Raw genomic sequence first — 23575 nt, 5'->3', positions numbered from 1 at the left:
GGGGCTGCACTGACACCACAGGCTGTGGTTACAGGGCAGAATTCTGGGGCAGGAACTAATACGTGTAGCTGTGACAAAGCCCTTAGATGGCCAGTGAAAATGGTGGATTCAGGCAAGTAACTAATTATATTTGTCAGCTATTAACAGTTCTCAGAGCACCTACACTTTGAAATATACTTGGTCCAAACAAACCCAAATCTATTAGCTTTCAAGACTAGGGTGACCAGACAGCAAGTGTGAAAAATCGGGACAGGGGGTGGGGGGTAATAGATGCCTATATAAGAAAAAGCACCAACAATCGGGACTGTCCCTATAAAATCGGGACATCTGGTCACCCTATTCAAGACATACTGCAAGACCCATCTCTTTCCCCAGGTATCTGGGGAGGGATGTTTTTGTGGAGAGCTGGGTACCCTGCCCTGGTATTTGTGCTGGTGGTGGGTGGCTTTTTCTTCCCTTTCCAAGTTTTGGGAGGTTGCTTTGTTTTCTTTGTTTGTACTAGTATTTTAAAGGTGTGTTTACTTACAGTAGATTACTTAGAGCTGGTGAAAAAATGGGATAATTTTTTCCCAGTGGATCAAAATTTTTTGGTTTCCGTGGGAATTTGTTGTTTTGTTCAGGACAAAAAACTTTTTTTTTTTAAACCTCAAATGTTTACTTTTGTTTTAGTTTTTTTTAACCAAATATTTGTGGTTTTTTGTTTTTTATTTTAGTTTTCAGATGCTTTGTTCCCCCTTTATGTATTTTGCCTGTTTTTTCAAGCCACCCACCACCAGCACAAATACCAGGGCAGGGCACCCAGCCCTCCACAAAAACATCCCTCCCCAGATACCTGGGGAAAGAGATGGGTCTTGCAGTATGTCTTGAATAGGGTGACCAGATGTCCTGATTTTATAGGGACAGTCCCGATTGTTGGTGCTTTTTCTTATATAGGCATCTATTACCCCCCACCCCCTGTCCCGAAGGAAGAGAGAGGTTTAAAAAAAGTGCGAAAAACTGGGGAGTACCCCAGTCTTCTCCCTTTGTTACTATTTTCCAATTGGCAAAAGTTGGAAATCAGACAGAAAGTGGGGGAATGTTTTTCAAGTTGAAAAACAATAGCGAAGTGTAGGAAAGCGAGGAAGAAAACACTTTTCTATACTTTGTTACTGTTTTCCAGCTAGTAAAAAGTGGAAAACAGAAAGGGGGGTAAATCCACTATTTATATACAAAAATAAATACAATAACTGGTGTTTCCTCCAAATTTTTCATTTTGAAAAATTGAAATATTTCACTGAAATATTTTTCCATAAAATATTTAGTTTTCAATAAAGCTCTTATTTTCCAACTACAAAAGTTTGTGTCACATTTTTTTGAACTAACTCTGATGTTATTCAGCCCCTACTTGTCTGGGTGCTGTATAAAACTTCCTGATGAACAAAGGAGATAGAGCTGGGACTCAAGTTGTCTTAAGGGAACAAGTGGGAAGCCTGGTTGTCTCTGTAGCTGTTTTCTGTAACAAACTCCTCCTGTTCAAGGTGTATGGTTCCATATTTTATGACAAGTGTGATGGCTTTTTGAATACCTGCCAGAGGAACCTAGAGCCATGAGTAGGTGCTTTTAAAATCTATTATGTAACTCTACATAAATAAATATAATATAAATAAATACGGATAATGGGAACATCCACACTTACATTAAATAGGATATTTTTTTCTTCCAAAAGGAATATTAACTCTCCTGCTTCAGGGCCTAAACCAATCACTAATTGATGGAAATTAGGAAAAAAAAACCTTCCCTGGGGGGCAAGTTCTTCAAGAATTGTCCTCTAGAAGGTTTCTTTCACCGTTCTCTGAAGTACTTGGTATTGGCCACCATCAAAGACAGTATGCTAGATGGACCACTGGTCTGATCTGTTGCTCCTGTCTTATCTTACTCCTCTGAACCATCCATCCTGTTTGATGTAAAGTGACTCCATGCAGGCTTTGTGTCTCTTCCCACCATACCACTGCTACTAATCCTTGCATTCTGTTTCTCTTCCAGAAGATGCTGCTCAAGAAGAACTGTGGCGCAAAAACAAGAGTTATTAAAATTCGTGTAAGTTGCCTGTTTCCAGATGTGTCTGAATGAGGTGGCACCCTTTGAATCTCTACAAATGAGAGCTGGTCTGTGGAGGTTTCCTTTGGGGTGGGTTTCCTTTGAGTTGTCGGTCCGGAGGATTTTTCCAAGCCTGGACTGTAATCAACATAATTGAGGGGTGGTGCTAAAGGCGATCATATATTGGCCTTTCCGCTCTGGAGACCTTGGGGTCAAATCTTGCTTGAAGTGAAAGTCTACGGCATCCTGTAAATGCATGTAATTACACAAAGCCACTCTTCGATAGAGCACTTCTGATCCTCCTCGATCAGAGATGGACCAGGTCTGCAATAACAGGGCTATAGCAGTGCGGGAGTGAGATGCATCGGCAGGGCTGTGTGGGAGTCCCAGATACAGAGTAGCAGGGAGCGTGGCTGCAGGTTACAATTGAAGAGAATTGTGTGGGACTCAGGACTGGAATAACCAGGGATGGGAGCTGCAGGTCAGGACTATCTTAAGTATTTTTATGGCCCCCATTACCAGAATATCTGAGCACTTCACATTCTTTATGAATGTATCCTGACAACACCCTAGTAAGGCAGGGCAGCGCTATTAGCCCCACTTTACAGATGAAGAGTTGAGGCACAAAGAGGCTAAGTGACTTGTACAAAGTCACACAGGAAGTTTGTAGTGGAGCAGGGAATTGAACCCAGGTTGCCAGTGCCCTAACCACTGGACCACGCTGCCCTTCTCCAAGGGGACATTGGCATTGAGGTCCATTGGCAGAGCTTTTCATGGGAGGGTTTGCACAATACTCTCCTAATACATTGACTTTGTTCTAGCTGACACTTTGACTAACCACCATCTCATTCAGAGGTATCTTAGCTCCGTATTGGTGAACGGTATCTAGCAATTATATCTATAGGGCATTGTGGGAGATTTGTGTATGATATCTCACACTCTAGCATTCCTGAGACTAAACCAAATGCCTCAGTCGGCTAACAGCTGAGTCCCAAATGACCCTCAGATGATCTGCAGTGTAACTGTAATATACAGGTGAAAACAACACCATCAGCTAACCAGAGAGAAGAAAGCAAATGTCCTTTGTGTAAAAACAGCCACTATCATTGCAGTAATTGCATTCAACAATTAGGCAGCCCTAAGTGATGAATGGCAAATGCAAACCAACATGCAAGATAGTGTCTTCGTGGTTTACACTGTATCCTCATGACATCTCACCCCAAAAGCAACTGGAGCATCGAGGCCCTCTGTGTACCCACATCTGCTGCACTACCTTTCTATGCCATCATTTCCCCCCACCCCCATCCTAATCCCCTCTGCCAAGGCACTTCAGTCCCGCCCTGCAGGAACCCTAGCTGTGACCCAGCACAACTCTTATCAAGTCTCTTAATCCTGACTTTAAGTGCACCCCCTCTTATTCCAGCCTGAACCTCTAGAGAGCTCTGTCACTGCAGCTCACTCCTTCCCAGCCACCATCTCTTGCTATTCCAGTATTGGGCTTCTCCAGGGCTGCGTCTGTCCTGCACACACACGCTGCCAGTCTAGTCAGGGCCCCTGTATTTTGGTGCAAGCTGTTTATCAGCTTCCTTCTTTTCCATACACCTTATGCACACACACTTTCAGTCCACTTGTCTTTTCTGTCCCTGGGCTGGTGGTTATTCCTGTGCTACTTGGGTAACAGGTCCCCACGGGTTTCAGTGGCACCTACTAAGGGAGGTGAGAGACTCAAGGGAGGTTTTCCTGAGCGCTGTGAGCTCATTACTCCAGCTCACTTCGTATGCCCTGGAGCATCTGAGACCAAATTATTCCTTCCCTCCCTATTGAGCCCGTGTCAGGCTTCACTAAAACAAACAAGTAGAGCACAACCTTTCTGACAGGTGGGGTGAGATTCATGCTTCTGAAGTCACCCCAGGAAAACAGGGATAAGGACATCTCTCAATCTGAGGTACTTATATGGGCCCCATTACCATAGGATTTGAGCACCTCACTGTCTTTGATGGATTTATTCTCACCTCCCCTTGTGAAGTGCTGTTATCCCCATTTGACATCTGGGAAACTGAGGCACCACACAACTAAGTGACTCGCCTGAGGTCACCCAGGTAGTCTGTGACAGAACAGGGAATTGAACTCAGGTCACTGAAGTCCTAGGGGTACCCCAGCCACAGGCCATTCTTGTTGTCTAGCCACATAACCAGCTTCTTACCCATAAGACTTCTAGTGCCATATGCTCAGCGATGAGTTGGGTGGTTGCCTTGGTTTTGTGTGACGTTGGTTCAGTAGCGTCTCGGGCTGGGTCAGTCCTGTAGCAGCATGGCTGATAAATAACAGTGCAGTCCTAATTGGTGATGGGCTAAAAGGAAGCCATTTGGAGGTTTAATTGAGAAAAAGAACCAAATGTTAGAAAGATAGTGTTGTGGTTAGTGGTTAGAGCTGGGTCAGAAACCACTGCCTCACTGTGTGACCTCAGGCAAATCTCTTAACCTTTCTGGGCCTTGTTTTCCTCATCTATAAAAGGGAGATAATATTTAAAACATGTTGAGATCCTTAGGTGAGAGGCCCTATCGGAGTGACACCATCCAGGGATGTAAAATAAGAAGCAATATTAGGACCTTTCTTTCTTGCTGCTCTGCGGGAAGAAGCAAGTCTTGTGATTAGACTGTTGGGGTTTTGTGTACGTGAGAGGAACGTATTGAGGGGAAGCCATGTCAGTGAAAGGTTTTGCATTTGTTTCTGAATAGGTGATGTTCCTGGTCATCCTTATCTCTTGAGGAGAGTGAGTTCCATAGTCTAGGCCCAGATTCTGTCAAAGTTCTGTACCCCATGCTCATTTCTTCCCCCCCACAATAGTTTCATTTTTCCAGTGGAATGTAGTTGTTGTGGGAAGTCATATTTGAGAGGGAGAGGTGACCCCTCAGCTAGCTAGACCAGTGCCATTAAGAACTTTGAATATCAGGAGACACCGTGAACTGGACTAGCACTTCTGCCCTTGTGGTCGCACTGTTCCCCCTAACTGCATCATATAAATGTTGAAGAATATGGGAGAGAGGACTGAAGCGTGTGTGACTCAGAGGGGAGGGCTTTGAAAGATGCCCATAACAACCTTCTGGGTTTGGTATGAGAAGAAGAATCTGAGTCAGTTCAGGGCATTTCTGTTCCCCCTTCAGCTGGTGGGATAGGAGTACTTGGTGAAGAACAGTATAAAAGGGACAGAGAGACCTAGCAGGATGCTTACGGAGCTCAACCGTCCGAGCAGCAAGGGTTCCGTCTGTACCACGGTGCAACCTGAAACCTGACTTACAGGGATCCAGGATTATGGCAGCTGACAAGTGGCCCTGGAAACTTTTTTGCTAGGTGCTTGACTCAGCTTGCCTGGAGAAAGCCGATGGGACACTGAATGGTAATTTGCATAGGTCTCTATCACTGAGTGAAGGTTTCTTTTGTAGTGGTCAGAGTCTTGCATAGTTGAAGATGAGCGGTAGACTTGCCTCAGCAAAGGAGGCGTTGACAATCTGTGCACGTAGGGGTTCCGAACATTTTCTACTCTCTTCTACCATCCAGGAAGGGCAGGGTCAGAATCACAGGTGAAGGCTCTATTTACCATCAGTGCTCCCATGATTACCGCTTGCGGGAGGAGGCTGGGCTGCTGGAAGGAAGCCGGTTGCATTTCCGCTCCTGTGTGTGGCTTGCTGTTCTTGGTGGCCCATGAATCCAACTTGGAAGTCTGTGATCTTCGCAGTGAACTGAGATGATTGCTCCTTCCACTGAGAGTGCTGGGTCCTGAGTGGAAATGGGAGTATTTCCAAATAAGGATGGTTTGACATTAGAAGCAGGCAAAAATTTCACATTCCAAATATATGTGCATCTTTGAGGCAAAAATGGCCATTTGGGGCCAGCTTTTCAAGATCTTAGGTGCCGGTGTGCACCTGGTGGGATTTTCAGAAGTGCCTAAGCAGGTTAGATGCATAAGTCCCTAAGTGAGATCAGTTTGCATTGCAGTAGCGATAAGAAGCCCCAGTCAAGGACCAGGACCCCATCATGCTAGGTGCTGAACAAACACAGAACAAGAAGATGGTCCCTGCTGCAAAGAGCTTGCAATCCCTCTTTAAATTCAGATTGGTAGCAACTGCCCAAATTCTGTAGCAGCATAAGGAGAGATTGCAACAGAGTCAGCCTGAAGTGTAGGCAGGTGGAGAGGCAGTGTGGTCTAATCATTTGTACAGGGGCCCGCGATCACTTCACCTCTCCATGCCTCAGTTTCCCCCTCTGTGAGATTGAGACAGTGATACTGATCTACCTCCCAAGGTGTTTTGACGCTTAGCACTGTAATGTCAGGGAAGCACTTTGAGATCCCAGATGTAAGGCTTTACAGGAGGGCAGCGTACATCTCCGTGAGAGAGTTGCCATTTCAAAAATATTGTTCTTGTAAATGACAGGTTTCAGAGTAGCAGCCGTGTTAGTCTGTATCCGCAAAAATAACAGGAGTACTTGTGGCACCTTAGAGACTAACAAATTTATTAGAGCATAAGCTTTCGTGGGCTACAACCCACTTCTTCGGATGCATATAGCTATATGCATCCGAAGAAGTGGGTTGTAGCCCACGAAAGCTTATGCTCTAATAAATTTGTTAGTCTCTAAGGTGCCACAAGTACTCCTGTTGTTCTTGTAAATGGTTGTTGTGACATGACATCTTTGGGGTTCCATTGCCAGTGTAGCCATGTCTCAGTGAGACATTGTGAGGATGTTGCCCGCCCCCCCGGGAATATTCGGGACGTGAGAGCATCCTGTGAAAAGTAGCACCGCTGAGTACAGGTCAGGATGAGCAGCAGTAGTTTTGGCCCTTCTGCTCTGGAGTACGCCCGCTGCGTTAACATTTAGAAACATTTGTGCTCCCTGGCATGGGCTGCTCTCCTAGCCTGGGCTTTACCTTTGCATGGACTTTGTCTCACCTGGCCAGTTGCACTAAGACGCTGCTGTCCTTGTGCCAGCTCGGGGCGTGTGAGGCCGCAGCCCTTCCATCCTGCTCAGCACTTCTTTTTCTTAAGCAAGGTGATGGGTTATCGATGTGACATGTGTAAGAACCTAGGCAGATTATTGAAACCCCAAACATTGCAGTGGCTTGCCCTTGTAGGAAACACTTGCAGGAGCACCAGCGGAGCAACCCTGAGGCACCAGGTGCTGTGATGGAAGAAAAGACCCCCAGAGGGGGTTCAAGGCATAATGGAGTAGGAGGATTGCCACCACAGGCAGGGGCGAACGAATAAATAGGAGGTAACAAATTGTGTGTGAAATACTGATGTGTGCGTAATGGATATGTGTAGTATGTGTCCAGGCAACACCTTCATGTGTAATGGGGGTGCATGTGCTCAAGGTGTGGTAAAGTGCACATTGTGTTTCTCTGTGTGCAACGTTTGTAATGTCTTTATGCAGCTGTGGTGTAGTGCGGAGATGTGCGTGTGTAATGCGTGTGTTGGGGATTTGCGTGAGTGCATGTGAGTAGTGCATTTTTGTGCGGTGTACGTACGCATAGGGAATCGCGCGCGTGTGTCTGTGGGTATAACGTACGTGAGTGGGGTCGGGTGTGGGTGTGTGAAAGGAGGCATCAAATTGGCCGAGGAAGGTGGCTGCGTGATAATATTGGAGAATCTTTTGTCCCTTGCCTCTTGGGGATCACCCTGCGTTATTTCCTTGTTCTTCACTCACTTACCGTGCGTGCAGGAGCCCTGAATGGGAGCCTGACAGAGTTGTGTTTATCTCAGCAGCAACAGGCATGTAGAGACCACAACCTCTAAGTGCCCGTGTGTCTCAAGAGCTCTTGCGGAGGCAGGCAGAGAGGGAGTGTGGATTTTGGGCCAATCTGATAATCTGCCCGATCAGGGAGATGTTTTCTGCAATGTGAAAATAAAATAGGGAATAAAAATCAGAACATAAACTCCCTTGTGTTCTTGCCTCAGTCTTATCAGTGCCTGAGAATGTCCCCTGCTTGGACAGGGGCCAGGTCCCGGGAATGACTTCCCCGCCTCTTATCTTTGGCATCTGTATCCTAAATGGCTGCTGCAGAACCGCACCATGTTCTCTTCCCGTAAAACAAGGGAACCTTTCATCTTGGAGCCAAAAGGAAGATGTGCCGGCCTTAGCCCCTTTGGCAAAGGCCTGCGCTGTTTGCAAATGAGAAGTATGCCAGGTGGCAGAGCATCACTGATGCACATCTCCGCTCTGCAATGAGACGCAAAGAATGTGCCTTCCCAAGGAGCTAGAGGGCAATGGCATTTTGCACATCTATGAGCGCTTTGCAAGCGTTAATGAATTTAGCCTCAGAGACCAGTAAATGTCACGATCTTCATTTCACAGAGAGGCAAACTGAGGCACAGACAGGCGAAGTGACTTTGCCAAAGCCTCGCTGGGTGACCTTGGGCGAGACAGGAAGAGAATCCAGAAGTCTTTAATGAGATGAACTCAATCCTGTGCTTTAGTCTCAAGACCCTCCGTCCTAATCACGTGGATGTGGGAGGAATGGCTCTAGTGAGGGAGAATCATTGTTCATCCCCTACCGTATAGTGTGACCCACTTTGTACAGGGGCCTGCGATCACTTCACCGCTCCATGCCTCAGTTTCCCCCTCTGTGAGATTGAGACAGTGATACTGATCTACCTCCCAAGGTGTTTGGATCTGGGATTTCCCCTACCGTATAGTGTGACCCCCTCGGGTCTGACAGCGCTATCGTGTACTATAAGGAGCTCCAGTGGCTCATGGAGAAAGGAGTGGGAAGTGGATATTAAGGTTGCCCAAACTCTCCTTGAGATTTTCAGTACATTGTTGAATCTGAATCCAGAGAAGTATACAGATATTCGGCTGCTCCTCCAAACTGAAACCCTGCCCCTTCTGAGGCTGGCCCAGCACCAACGGAGGCGCCATCCTTGATGTTTGCTGCTGTGCTGCTATGGGAGGGACTTGTGAAGAAGATGAGTTGGAAAGCGCCGTCCACATGGAGAGCTGCAGCAAAGAAGTAAAAAGCCCAGGCCTGTGACGGTTGTGGGGGGGAATGAAACGGGCCTGCGGGATCACAAGTGAGGTGGTGGGAGAGACCTATAGGGTTTCACAGAGGAATTGAGAAGGAGCTATGGGGTCACACAACTAGGAATAGGGCCTGTGAGGTCACCTGGTGGGTTCTGGGAATGTGTGGCCCATGAGGTGGCACAGCACGAATGTTTGGGGCGGGGAGGGGGGGAGGAGATGAGGGTTGCACCGTGGCTAGTGGTGCTCCATCAGAACTCTTCTGTTTGCCATCAGGAAGTAAAATCAGAGGTGGTGGGGCACTTTCCTTGTTCACTGCATCTAGTGCTGCTGCAGTTGTTTCCAGGCTCCCCTTTGTTTGCGAGGCTTGTGAGAACCTGGCTCCCATTCATGCTCACACAATCCACAGCAGAGTAATCCTCTTTCCGCCTGCACCTCGTGTCATCCTACGCCCAGTTACTGTACTTAGCTTCCATGACCGAGGCTGTGTGTCCAGAGGCAAGTGCACTGTGCCAGCGGCCTAGTTATGCCAGGATGATTAATACTCACTTTGCACTGTTAATTTTGATTCTTTCTAAATTGAAAGGATAATCTCCTCCGTGCCAAACTACCTAGTTCCGTGGAATTGCACTGCCCTGGGCTAACACAGAGTGGAGGATGGAGGTCACATATAAGTACGCAACATGTGCAAAACAATTGGTCTCATTGCTCTGCAGGTTCCAGGGCCAGCCTCTGAATGGAACTAAAAGTGAGCGTAAGTGTCAGATCCAGGCCATGTTGCCTTGTAGGGGGGGTGGATCTCCTTGTCATAGGCAGAGGACAGGGGGGCACTGTAACTTCAGCAGAGTACAGATAAGTGATCAGGGAAGACTCGGTGGAGTTGTAATTGAGAGAATAAGGACCAGGTTGTTTCTTGTCCATACATGGGTGTGCTAGGAGATCCCGCCTTGTGCCCTCTTCACAGGGGCCAGGCATAATTGCAGTCTCTGCACTATACAGGCTGCAGCTTGTTAGTTAGTACCCTGGGGCACTAGCTATTCCAAAGCAGAGAGGGACAAGGCAGATGAGCTGTGACCCTGCCGTGCTCCGCACTGCCTGGCGCATGGGAGCATTGCGAGAACAGTGTCCAGAATGCAGGTCTTCACTTAGTCTCCGTGGCAAGTGAGCCACGTGGCTTCAGCCATATTGCGTTCAGAAGCCTGCCTTGCTAAATGTATTGCCGTTTTCATTTCATCACATGCCCTCTGGGCCTCAGCTTATTAGGCAGGCTAAAGCAGGGCCTGTGATCAGCTTTCTCAAAGGCACAGTACCGTGCCAGAAAGAGGGGAGGAAAAGGCTTATCTTGTAGGACGGCGTCAGCAAGAACCCAGATCTGGCACATTTCCTGCTCTCCTGGGTTATGGGTAACTGACCGTAAAGCATCTGTTAGGCCTCTTTGAAGGTCTTTCCAAAGAAGTTCACATATTATTGTCTGGTTGCACCTTTGTAGCACTGCCAGTTGCCACCTGACAACTCTGCAAACACATTTGCAAACACTTGGCAGTTTTGTTTCCCCCCCTCCCTTCTACGAGGACACTGGTGTGTTTATGTGACCTTCACAAGCCGGACTGGCCCTAGCAACATTGCTGTGCAGCGTGAAGTGGGTGCTGGGCAGCTCTTCGCTGATGGAAGAAAAGACCTGGAAAGTTCCAGGATTGTACAGAAGGGTGTGGGGAGAGGGAAAAGTCAGCAAGATGTCTGTAAACATTAGGGACAGGCCACAGCTGCAGACTTCGGCTATGGATCTGAACTCCCTCGAGCGAGGGAGTGTTTGGATCTGGGATTTCATTCCTAACTCCAATGGAGGGAACTGTGTTTACGTATAACCATGGTCCCAAAGTTAAGTTCTTTCAGGAGATATATTTTGGATATTATCCCAGACTAAGCTAAACGTGTCTGGGGGAAAGACGTTGGAGGATGGGCTTTTGTGTTTGTAAAGAGGAATATTCTTTGATCCGCTCCAAATCCTCAGCTGGTGCAAACCATTGGACCCCCATTGAAGTTAATGGAGCTAGAGCAGTTAACCCTGCCTAAGGATCTATATTTTGCAAAGTGCCTGAAGCAAGAGAGTAAATGATAGGAAACTGCCTTTCTGTGGATCTCAGCCCATGTCTATGGGCTGAGATCACTTGATTAATCCTCAGCACACACCTGTGGAGTGGGGATTATCCCCCTATTTTACAGATGGGAAACTGAAGCACAGGAGAGATGATGTGACTTGCTCAGTGCCACACACCAAGTCCATGACAGGGCTGGGACTAGATCCCCGATTCCTTACCCACAGTTTATGAGTTTACACATCGAAGTTGAAAGGTCTCTAGTGTTTTGTGACAATGTTGCAGAGGTGACAGGGAGGAGAGAAGGAACTGGCATTAAAAACGTTGTGCCCGCCAATGCTGCCACGTGGACTCAGGCAGCATTAACTCTCCCCGACTTACCTGCAGGCTCCTCTGCAAGCGGTGGCTGGGAAACATCCTCCTGCACACCTCTGGTCCTGCCCTCTTACGAAGGCAGAGCACCACAGACAGTCCTTTGCAGGGCCCCACTGTGGACTTTCCTTTCCATACATGGAGGGGGGGATCGTATGAGCCTTTACACGGTGCCTTTCATCTCAAAGGACTTTACAAATTGACCTACAAATTTCACCCACCACCAAGAGGCAGCCACCTCTGGTGTGCAATGCAGCAGCTATTTAATAGAGCACAGCAGCACTTCGCAACCATGTTGATCAAGGAGAAAAGAAGACTCCTGTGTCCAGTTGAAACTGCAAAGGAAATTTAGGCTGGCAGAGTGTGTGAATTAACCTGAGTTTGAATTTGGCCAGGAAACCAGGGCTAAGTCCCTCGGTCTTATGACAAGGACCAGGAGTTTGTTAGGCTGTCAGGACCCTGGTTTTCTATCAGCTCCAAAAGATGGCATCTCCAGCACAGCACCCTAAAGTAGTGTGCTACAGTGTTAGTTCAGCACTGGCTTCATCCTTTTCTGTCCTTGGCTTTTCCTGGGTAGCTTTAGATTTTATCTCTATACGGGGCTACGCTCTGCAGCCCTGAACCCTAAACACACCATCTCTTCCCCATTTAGCTTTTTCCATGGTTCTTTATTCATGCCTAAGGTATAGGTCAGCCAGGAAGCCAATTTGTGGAGCAGCTGCAAACTCCTCTGCTTTCACAGAGCAGCTAATCTGATGGGCTCTGGAATTCTGGATTTCTTCTGTCATCTTCAATCAGCGTGGTGTCCCTGCCTGCCTTTGGGGCCCCTGGGTCCAGTCATCATCCAGACTTTCTCTAGCTCTTTAGTTAATGTGTTTCAAGATGGGTTTCTTATTTATTGCATTTATACAATGCTGGTAACAGTCTGTTATGGTAGAGATTTGCAAGAGCGTGGATGTGGGAGAACGGACGTCCGCGTGATCAAGTGTGTTGAGTGAGTATATACAAACAAGGCAAGTGTGTGAGTTTGTGTGTGGGTGCATTAGGGCAGTGGTTCTCAACCAGGGGCCCCCTGGGGGGCTGTGAGCAGGTTTCAGGGGGGCCTCCAAGCAGGGCCAGCATTAGACTCACTGGGGCCCAGGGCAGAAAACAGAAGATCCACTGCCTGGGGCTGAAGCCCAGGACCCTGAGCCCTGCCACTCGGAGCTTAAGGCGAAGCCCAAAGGGGCCCCTGTGGCGTGGGACCTCAGGCAATTGCCCGGCTTGCTACCCCCTAATGCTGGCCCTGACTTTTATATGCAGAAAGCCAGTTATTGTGGCACAGGTGGGCCATGGAGTTTTTATAGCATGTTGGGGGGGGGGGGGGGAATGGGCTCAGAAAGAAAAAGGTTGAGAACCCTGGCATTAGGGAGTGTATGTGATTGAGGCTCAGGGTACATCTATGTTGTAGATGGGGGTATGAGTGGCAGCTCCTGCTAGTTGGACTCTAACTAGCTCGCTAAAAACCGCTGCGATGCAGCCACAGCAGGGGCTTCAGTACCAGCTGCATAAGCCCGCCTGATCCCCCCGGTCACCTACGCACTTGCACCGCCCACGCTGAAGTCCAGGCTGCAGCTGCTGTGTAAACGTACCATATGTCTTAACTGCAGCGATCACCTGAGTTCTCTACACTCGAGTTCGCCTAGCTGTGTGGTGAAGTAGCACTCCAGCTGCACAGAGTGACTGGATTGCTGCACAGGGCAATCGGGTCAGCAGCTGGCGATCGCGCAAGCTGTAGCCGATACCCCCCGCCAGGCCAGGCAACTTGAGTTAAAAGCCCCACCCCACTCGCCTGAAGGCTTTTGTGTGTGGCTGGGACTCACGTTAGGGCCACACTGCAGGGAAGACCAGCCCTGTGAGTGCATGCGTGTCACAGTGTGGGGGGGGCAGGGTGAGCGATCAGTACGTGTCTGTGTGTGTGTGTACGTGTACTCGTGAATGTGGGAATGAGAGTGCAAGTGAGTGTGCAAGTGAGCCTGTGTAGGCAAGTGTGCCTATCTGTTTGCATGGGTGCAAACGGATGTGTGTGTTTGAACAGGTGTGGGTCCAAACAAATGCGCGCCCTTCTGTCAGCAGCCGAGTTGCTGCATGTCAGCCTGCTCTCCAGCTGTGTAAATAAATTGCTTAATCCATTAAGGCCCCCGGTTAATGATTGCAGAGAACGTGCAGCCATATTAGACTGTGGCCTGTATGAGTCTCCCAGCTGCCCAGAATGCCATTACAGTGGAGGCATTGCCTTGAAGCATCGAACACCGAAGGGCTGCCTTCTAAGGAACCGCCCCAAGAATCGGGCTGTGGCTGCACCTTAGCACCTGCCAAGCAGGTTTATGGCAAGCTCTGCAAAGACCTGCCAACATGGGAGTGACTTGGATCTCCTTTATCGGCAAGAGTCATCTCACCTCACCTTCGTCATAGTGCACAGTTAGATGCCGGAGGGAAGGACAGGGCTGGTAGGAAAGCTCCTCTGACTAGGTGAAGGCACTAGGCAGAACCAGAGGGTGACTCTATTCTCCCACCTGGCAGTCCTCCTTTCTGAGAGGAGATCAGTAGGGCTTCACCTCATCCTGAGTATTAGAGCGAGATGACCACACGCTGCACCCCCAAATGGTCTCACAGGGTCAGGTCTGGTCAGTAGAAGGATGGGAGGCTGAACTCCAAAGAAAATGCCAGCTCGGCAGGAAGTGGTAATAGCAATTCGGTCAAGGGGGCTCTTCCCTCTGAACCACTACTGACTCCGTGGTGCTCAGGGGTGCTGTCCTGCGGGAGAGGCCATCTTTTGGATCAGACATCAAACAGATCCTGGCCACTTGAGATTTTAAAAGATCCAGTGGCAGTTTCTGCAAGTCTAAAGGTGTCCTAAGTAAGTTTCAGTTAGAGTAAATCCATCCATACAAAATGAGAACTGATTGCCTAGGAAGGAAGGAGTGCTGCAGAAAGGGATCTGGGGGTCATCGTGGATCACAAGCGAAATATGAGTGAACGGTGTAACACTGTTGCAAAAAAGCAAACATTCTGGGATGTACTAGCAGGAGTGCTGTAAGCAAGACACAAGAAGTAATTCTTCTGCTCTACTCCATGCTGATTAGACCTCAGATGGAATATTGTGTCCGGTTCTGGGTGCCACATTTCAGGAAAGATGTGGACAAACTGGAGAAAGTCCAGAGAACAGCAGCAAAAATGATTAAAGGTCTAGAAGACATGACCTATGAGGGAAGATTGAAAAAACTGGGTTTGTTTAATCTGTAGAAGAGAAAACTGAGAGGAAACATAAGTTTTCAAATACATAAAAGGAGGAGAGAGAAAAATTATTCTCCTTAACCTCTGAGGAAAGGACACGAAGCAATGGGTTTAAATTGCAGCAAGGGCGGTTTAGGTTGGGCATTAGGAAAAACTCCCTGTCAGGGTGTTTAAGCACTGGAATAAATTGCCTAGAGAGGTTCTGGAATCTCCATCGTTCAGGATTTTTAAGAGCAGGTGAGACAAACACCTGTCAGGGATGGTCTAGATAGGGTGACCAGACGTCCCGACTGATCTTTGGGTCATTTTGTCCCGATATCCGCCGGCAGGACTCGTTTTTTTTTCTTTTTTGCTCTGCCGGCGGGCACCCCCACCCCCGCACCATGTGTCCCGATATTTTCTTCCCCTCATTTGGTCACCCTAGGTCTAGATAATACTTAGTCCTGCTATGAGTGCAGGAGACTGGACTAGATGACTTCTCGAGGTCCCTTCCAATCCTACGATTCTATGATTCTGTCAGCCCTGTGGTTTCAATTGGATACAATATTCACTTCCTGTCCTCAGCTGTTGTGTGGGGCTGTTGTGCACTGTGAACCAACTTCTACCTCAGAGGTGGCTGCATTCCAGTGATTCTTACAGTATAGTCTCTACAGTGCCTTTGTCTTAAAGGAGTGACACAAACGTAACATTATTTATTATTTTTTTAGTATGTCATTATTACCCAGACCAAGAAGCCAGAATCAGGGATGGGGTCCCATTGTAGAAGGTGCTGTACATAGATATAGTAAACAGACAGCCCCCACCCCAAATGCCTTACAACTGAGTGGGATGGGAAACAGCAGCTGGATACAGCAAACAGGCTGGGTTGAAGGCAGGGCAGCAATGGATCCGTTAGAAGCAGCACTCGGAGCAGACCAGCCTCCTGGGAACTCCTCCTTTCCCACCATGTCTTTTGTAGCTTTCTCGGCTCCACCTCTGCTCTCGTTCTGTGCCATGCGCCTCATGTTGGGTTCCTCGGGGGCAGTGTGAAGGCCGCTTCGTCCACATGTGGACTCCGGAGGACGAAAGAGCTCCTTTCTGCCCAAGACGTGATGAGTTTTGTGGGTGGCTTTTCTTAGGTCCTCTGGGTCCCTCTCTCCCCAGATCTTTCTCTTGCTGCCTGGGTCTTTGCTACCTCCCAGAAATCCTCTCATTCAGACCCCTCCCCTCGTCGCAGCTGGCATTTCAAAATGGAGGGCACTGCCAGCTCTTTGTTCCCGTCCCCTCTTAGTATTGACAGGCAGCTTCTTTGCTCAGGAGAGGGACAAATCTGCTGATTTATTCTGCCCCCTTAGCTCTGAATAGGGGTTGCTACGTTACCCTCCAGCTCCAAGCCCTGCCAGAGCACGCACCATATATAACCCCACAGCAGGTGTCTATTGAGTAGAGGCTCTTAAATCTGCCTCTCTTGTTTCTCGTTGGGCCGGCCAAGGTGTCAGGGGAGGTAGCAGGGCACGATTTGTTGGCTGGAGCTTTGGGCTGAGCTGATGCCAGACACAACCTTGGCATCTTCCATGCTGACGGACCACCTCGATTTGGGGATGAGGGGGCAGCTGTGCGTGCAAGGCAGGGCGCACACATGCTTCTGTGCGGGTCTCCTTTTAAAATAAATACCGTCACTTGGGGACGCAGCGGATTAGTGGCAAAGCTGGGACTAGAACCTAGAAACACTGACTCCCCCCTGCACCCCTTGCATCCCACACCAATCCCTGCTCTCATCGCTAGACTGGAGTAAATGCTGCAGGGGCTGGATGATCTAACAGATTTTTTTCCATCTCTAAGGTGTAACGACCCTATTGACTACCTCAGCTGGCCGGAAAGCCTGCAGGGACAGGCTGTGTCCCCCTGCTGATCACAAATTAAAATCCATCAGGGAGTGGGAAGAGGGGATCAAAGGTTGAGGCCCCTGGGTCTGGTGACAGCCACATGTTAGACATGACCTTGAGGTGTCAGAGGTCATGTCTCTGTACCACGGGACAAAAGAGCTGCTAATTGTTTCTAAAAGCTCTGCTCCCTCCACAAAAGGGCCGTCCACCCAGGCTGGGCGAGTAACACTAGCATTCAGGAAAATAGCGAGTCCTTGTTAGGGGACGCAGAGGAGAGACTGCGGGGAGGCTGGAGCCTGGTGCATCCAACTGGCAGTCTTAGGGACAAATGTAGCCCATGGTGGCTTAAGGTGTAGCCCACAGCTGCCCTCTCTCCCAGCCACACACTGCTCTCGATGCCCATAGCCAAACTCCCAATGACTTCAGTGGAAGCAGGATGGGACTGAAGGGAGAGGACCAGGGAATGCTAACCATAAGTTGACAGTGTCCCAATTCCAGTACATAAACTCTCTGTGGGGCTACACAGGATTTTCACCTGAATGCTCTGCTGCCCCCTGGTGGTGCTAATGGATACCCACTCCTGGCCAAGGGGGAGATGGTGTCATGCTCTAGGGGTAGATTTGTCGTTACCTCCTCAGGGGCAGAAGACCTTTGCACTTTGCAAGGACAGGGCTGAATGCCAGATAGGCTGGAGACAGGCAAGGCTGGTTTGCAAACCACTCTGCGCTGTGCTGTAGCCTGGGTTCAAGGGGATTAAAGTGTCCTCAGTGGGTGTGCCTCTGGGGGTGGGGGTGACTTGCGGGCCCGCAGTGTGAGGGCAGGATTTCTAGGCATTTTTATTACTGCAGAAGATGCTTGGCTGAAAGGGGAGTGGGGCAGTGAGAATGGGACATTTGGTACCGGGCGCTCTATAAGAGTGGAGAGGGGCAGCCAGATTAGCTAGCTGGGAGAGTGGAGGAAGGAGGAGTGTGGAGGGCAGTGCAGAGAGCGGCGCGGCAGAGGGACGGTTGAAGGCTGAAGAAGGCATGGAAGTGGAGAGCAGAGCTGGGGAGTGTAGCTGGGAGCTGGGGCGCAGAGCCGGAGCTGTGTGGAAGTGGGAGCGGAGCTGCAGGAGTGTGGAACGGGGAGCAGAGTTGGGTGGCATCCGTGGTCTTTCTGGATAGCTTATGTAGCTCCAATAGAAAACAACAGTGAGATTGTGCCTCCCGAAGGTGGGTGAATCTCTGCCTCTATCCCTTGTCCCACCCCTGGCCAGCGGTGGAGCTGGTTGATCCACAGGTCCCAGCCCTGCATTCCAAAGAGTCTCCCAGGGAGCAATGTTTCCATCCTGTGGTTTATAAATTAATTAATGGAGATATCCCATCTCCTAGAACTGGAAGGGACCTTGAAAGGTCATCGAGTCCAGCCCCCTGCCTTCACTAGCAGGACCTGCAGGGCCTTTATTTTGTGTCTGCGCTTGCCATACTGGGGGCTGGGGGGAGGAGTCTGTGGGGGCCATGGTACAAACCAGGCTGTGAGGCCCTGACTGCGATCTGTAGGGCCCTGAGTGAGCTCCAGCCAACTCCTGGACATTCTTTGAAGGCAGTGTGGTTTATTTTGGGACTGCATTGTCTGCTGCATGGAACGGGCTCTCTCTCCTAGCTCTGCAGATAAGATCAGCTCCATTGGTCACCACCCACCCGCTTTCCATCCTGGGCTGTCTTTGCAACCTTGTGGGTTGTTATTTTATTTCCTGTTTATTAAACCTGGTTCATCCATGTGGAATTGTTCCCTCGGAGGAAGCCTGGACAGTGACGCTGGTCTGAGGCAGGGGGCTCAGTTTGGCCCAGATAGGGTGACCAGATGTCCTGATTTTATAGGGACTGTCCTGATTTTGGGGGCTTTTTCTTATATAGGCACCTATTTCCCCCCCCCCCCCCCCGTCCTGATTTTTTACACTTGCTATCTGGTCACCCTAGGCCCAGAAGGGATGGCAGGCTGGATGTCTCCATGCCAGGTGTAAAATCCAGAGAGGGCATGACTTTTAGACATGCTGAGCACACGCTGCTCCAGCCGATTTTCCTTGGGAGCTGCTGATGCTCAGAGCTTCTGAAAATCAGACGCATACAGAGGAACCTGCCTATAGTGAACTGAGATAGGGTAACTCCTTCGGGAGGGAAGGAGACTGCAAATCCAAGAGGTTCACGGGCAAACTGTAATCCCAGTTAGAGTCAAATCTCCCCAGAGAAAGGGTGACATGGTTCTAGGTAAGAAGCAACGTGTGTGTGTGTGTGTGTGTGTGTGAGAGAGAGAGAGAGAGAGATGGATTTGATAAGCGATGGGATAGATTGGAGAGGCAGACAACAAAAGCAAGAGGTGGGGTGGATTAGAGAAGGGAAAGTTTAGAGACACATTGGAGATCAATGGGGTAGAATAGAAAGAGATTAGAGAGATCAAACAGATTAGAGAGAGAGGAGATGTACTAGAGAGAAGCTAAAGACAGAATAGAGAGAGATGAGATGGCAGACTTGAGAGGGAGATGATAGAGATGGGCCCAGGGTGCAGAGCCTGGATCCAGATCCCCAGCGTTTCAGGGTATATGAGCCCAGGGTTTTGGGTCTGGGCCATCTCTAACAGATATTGACTGAAATACCAGAAGCTGCTTATTTTGTGATAATAATCTGGCGTGTTGTGAGTGGCTTGGAATTTACAGGCCTGGGAGCAGTGATTCTTAAGTTCACATCCTAACCCAGCACCCACTTGAGCTAAATTCAAGTTCACTTGGCCCTAACTGGGATGCTTTGTGGTTGCTTGACTGTTCTGGCCCCCCTGACTCTGGTTGCACCCTGTACATCCTTTCCCCTATTTCTCACTGCTGCATCACTGGCGGAGGCCATGGGTCCTAATCACACAGGTACCCAGGTGCCTCCAGTCTAGTGACATGGTTTGGGGAAGAAAAAAAAGAGGAAATAACTTTACCATTTGTGCTGTTGCTATTAGCTGTTGGTGCAGGGCCTGTGACACACATTGGGGCAAATATGATTGCATCCAGGAGAGGGCAGTGTACGTATCTACTAACCAGTTCGCTGCTTGCAGCGTGCATGAGCACTGACAAATTCCTTTTGCCTTTTCTTTTTTCCATACAGAGTGTGAACGGGAGCCGCCCACCATCCCACTTGGTGTACGACCCATCAACCTTTGCCTTCCGTTCCCTCAGCACCTTGAAGCCCCTGAGCCCAATAGCTCCAGTTGAAGAACCGTCATGTGCCTACTGAAGGAGTTTCTCCGAAACCTCAGGAATTGTCGTACCACCCATCCCCCTGGCAGGGATGGGATGGGATGGGATGGGGGACGGGGGGACGGGGACATCTTTGCAATAGCAATCTCCGTGGCAGTGGAGAAACAGGTGGATTTGCACCAGTGCCTAGTTTTACATCATTGGGAGTGAAATGAGCAAGTCTGCTTCATAAGCTACTGTGGAGCCATGAAGATGGTGTCAGCCACATGGACATGCCAGGTGTATTTAGCCCTCCAGGGCTAGCAGGCAGTCACTGCGTAGAGGGCAGCGGTGGAGACCGGGCAGGTTGCTACCGCATGCCCACCAGAACTGAGTAGATTTCTCCCCAGATGCTTTGCTGGAGGGCCAGCCGCTTCCCCCAAACTGAAGAGTTCTCAGGGCTGGAGACAGAGGTTGCCTAGGGCGCCCTGCAAAGAGAATGGGGCCCTTCTGCAAGGTTGTTGAAATGATGCTCATTTGAAGCCCTGCTACAGTTGAGGGACCCTGGGAATTGGGGGGTGGGGAGTGTGAATGTAGAGCCTGCAGGTGCCTACCCTGATTATTCTGCTGTTGGGGCATTGATCCAATCTAAAGATGGTTAAAATGGGCAGGCAGAGAGCACCGGCGTTAAGGGAATGCCCGTGTCCTCTGCTGGGCTTTGCAGTGGGAAATCGAAGGTCTGTACTCAGCTGACCATGGATACAGTCAGACCTCCGCTTTCAGTCCTCATGCTACAGGGCTAGAGTGACAAACTGAGTGGGGTGGGGCATCCTTGGGGCCCCTTTCCACTGGGGCTGTGTGCACCCTAGAGGTGTTGTGCGGTTTGGCATCGGGTATCTCCCTGTGACTGGCCCAAGACAGGGTTGAGTTTGGGGACACCACACCACGTTCAGCAAAGTCCAACATGCTCTCTGGGAAGCCTGCGGAGCCCTCATTCCGCCAGTGCCTTGTAAACTGTGCTGTGGTGGATGCTGAGCTCACTTGAGTCTGGTCACACCAGCAGAGTAAATGATTTTGACACAGGTATGGCGGGTGGGAGCTCTTGTTGTCAAACCACAGCAATTTCCAGAGGGTAGGCATGTCACAGGCATCTCACAAGGCCTTGTCACTAGTGAGACTTGAACCAGTTTTGAGATCTCGCTGGACAGCTGGGTGGTTTGTGCCATGAAAGATGCAGTTAACGTTGGGCTGCCCTTGTTTCACTTGGCTGAGCTGGGGAGGCCCCGTATTCGGTGCACTCAGATCCTGTGTCCCTGTCTGGTGCAGAAGCTCCTGTTCCCTGGATGCTCCCCCGCTCTGAGCAAGTGTTCTGAGCCTTGGGCAGGTGCAAGGGGGCGTAAGCTGCATCCTTTGCAGGGCTGCAGGAACTTCCTCTCCTTCTCTGGAGCACGAGGGGCTCAGTAGAGGAATTGTGAGTTTCTGAAAAATTTCCACGCGCTCTTTCTTTGGTGCCCCATATAAAATGAGCTGGCGGGCTCCCAGTCCCACTCTCCATGGACAGCTCACATGGCAAACCAGTACTAACTGGCCTCTTTGCTGGGAATCTCAGCAGAGAGGCCAGCTGGACCACGGAGACTGAACTCCCCTTCCTTCCTTGCAGGTCCGAGTTGGGGCACATTGGCAGGAGAGGGCGGGGGGGGGGGCATTCGTGTCCTGATGCTGCCCTTGCTGTGACTAGAGGATTTCAGGGCTGCAGATAAAGCCCCTTTCACCAGCATTAAATAAAGGGCATTGGCTTGATTTATTCTCTGGGTGCGTCTGTTGGGAATGAAAGCTTTAGTGGCTACCGGCAGGGCGTGCTCATTTCAAAACAGATGTCGCTCCTAGTTGATCTTCCTCCCTGCGGGGGGAGGAGGGGTTTCTGTTTATACCCTCTTTTGATGAAGCACATGATCTTTAACTGCTGCCGGATCAAGCTGGAGCATTGCATGGTGAGAGCTGTCATCTCCTGAGGCCGCACCCCTCCATATTAAAGACGAGGGCAGCCATATCCTGGCTCCCTTTTCTGCATATTAGGTATGGGCCTCAAACTGCAAGTGTGGCCCTCAGTTGGGCAAGGTTTGGGTGCCCCCAACTCTAAGGCTTCAGTCGGTGCTGCTGGAATCAGACCCTGATCGCCCAGCAAGGTGAGGTGTTTTTATTGGCCTGAGGAGCTGCCGTGTGCTGCCATCTCTTACGATATTCCATGAGGTGGAACTGGAGAACAGAGAGTTCCTGTCAATATCGTTGCCTTTCTTTAGTACTTTTGTAACGTTTCTCTCTCTTTTCTTTTTCAATCAGAAAAAAAAATAAAGTTAAACGTTAACAGCGGCTATATTCACGCCTGCCGTTGAGCTCGTCTCTTTGGCTTTTAAGGCTTGGGTGTGTTTACAGAGGGAACGGAGAATGAGACAGACACTGAGGCAGTACGGCCATCTCCAAATCTTCAAAAATCATGAGTCACGCCCCCTCCCCCCCCAAATCAGGAGTTTATTGGCTTAAAAACCCTGAATAAATATGTCGGGGGGGGGGGGATTTGCTTTTTGGTTTCTGAGACTTAAGGGTGCATTTGGGTCATGTTTTCAAGCGTTTCTCACAGCCATGAGGGCTACAAGGTTACTTTAAAAAAAAATGGATGCTGAGAGTCTCCCCTAATCGTTTGGCTCTAGGAGCTGGGGCTTTAAGTTAAACGTCAAATATCACAATTCTTGCGCTAAGGTCACAAGAGCTGGCAAAAGGGAATTTCTTAATCTCCTACAATAACAGGCATTGAATAAATAGCTTGCATGTGTACAGCTCCTTTCAGCCCTGTGGATTCCCAAGTACCTTGTGCAAACTATACCCAGGGATCATGTCACCCACTATAGAAATGGGGGTTGATGTGTGAACAAAGCACGTTCTAGCTCAGCATAGCTTCTTTTTGGCTCCTCCTGATTCCTGGGATCTCACAGCTTCAGAGTGAGCCCTTCCCCTATTGCACACAGCTCGGGGGAAGGGGGAGGTTGCTTGTGGTTGAGTAGCAGGGCAGCGCCTGTAACTTCTTTTCCCAGCCCTCACCCCTGCTACTAGTGTTTCTAGCTGGAGACGTGCAGGTGTTTCCCCTCAGAGCAGAAAACAGACTGTTGGGCTCTGTATGGGAAGCAACGTTGTTGTGCCTCGGTGTGGCCCAGAAGCTCCCATTCTGCTGTCTTCACCATCCCTGGGGAGGCGGCTGGGGAGAGGGGAGCCGGATTCTCCATCGATCTTGGTGGCGTTCCTCATGAACTGCAGTGACATGAAAGGAGAATGAGGCCCAGGGCATTACAAACTGGGCTGCTGTATGCATCACATGACCAGAAAGCCTATTAACTTTAACTGGCCCCATTTCCAGGGCAAAGAGCTTGAGATGAGATCTGACCTTTTGGCTGCTTATCCAACTTGCCAATTCTTTTGAGTTTCATCCATCCCTATAGAAAGCTACTTACTATCCGCTTGATCATCCAAAGTCCCCCCTAAATACGCTGAGCCATATCCCCAGACCATCCTATGCGCTGCTTTACTATGACTGGGTTGAGTCACACCCGCAGTAGGCATGTCTTTTTCATCAGCCACACACTAGGAAACGTAAGGCATTTAAAAACCTGCTCTAAACACTAGCTGGTGTT

The 23575-nt window shown here is 49.5% G+C and overlaps 1 protein-coding gene across 1 annotated transcript in view; it reads left to right on the top strand.

Annotated features, from left to right (window-relative positions):
- LOC135875505 (uncharacterized) overlaps positions 1-19950 on the top strand; it is a 71442-nt gene extending 51492 nt beyond the window's left edge. The window contains exons 4-5 of the mRNA XM_065400362.1: positions 2023-2076; positions 19822-19950. Coding sequence (XP_065256434.1) covers positions 2023-2076; positions 19822-19950 — 183 coding nt within the window. The remainder of the gene's footprint in view (positions 1-2022; positions 2077-19821) is intronic.
- Positions 19951-23575: the final 3625 nt, after the last annotated feature.

Source organism: Emys orbicularis, chromosome 3 (assembly GCF_028017835.1).
Source record: "Emys orbicularis isolate rEmyOrb1 chromosome 3, rEmyOrb1.hap1, whole genome shotgun sequence".
Taxonomy (NCBI): domain Eukaryota; kingdom Metazoa; phylum Chordata; order Testudines; family Emydidae; genus Emys; species Emys orbicularis.
The sequence above is the reverse complement of the archived record's forward strand: the minus strand, read 5'-3'. Positions and strand labels throughout refer to the sequence as shown.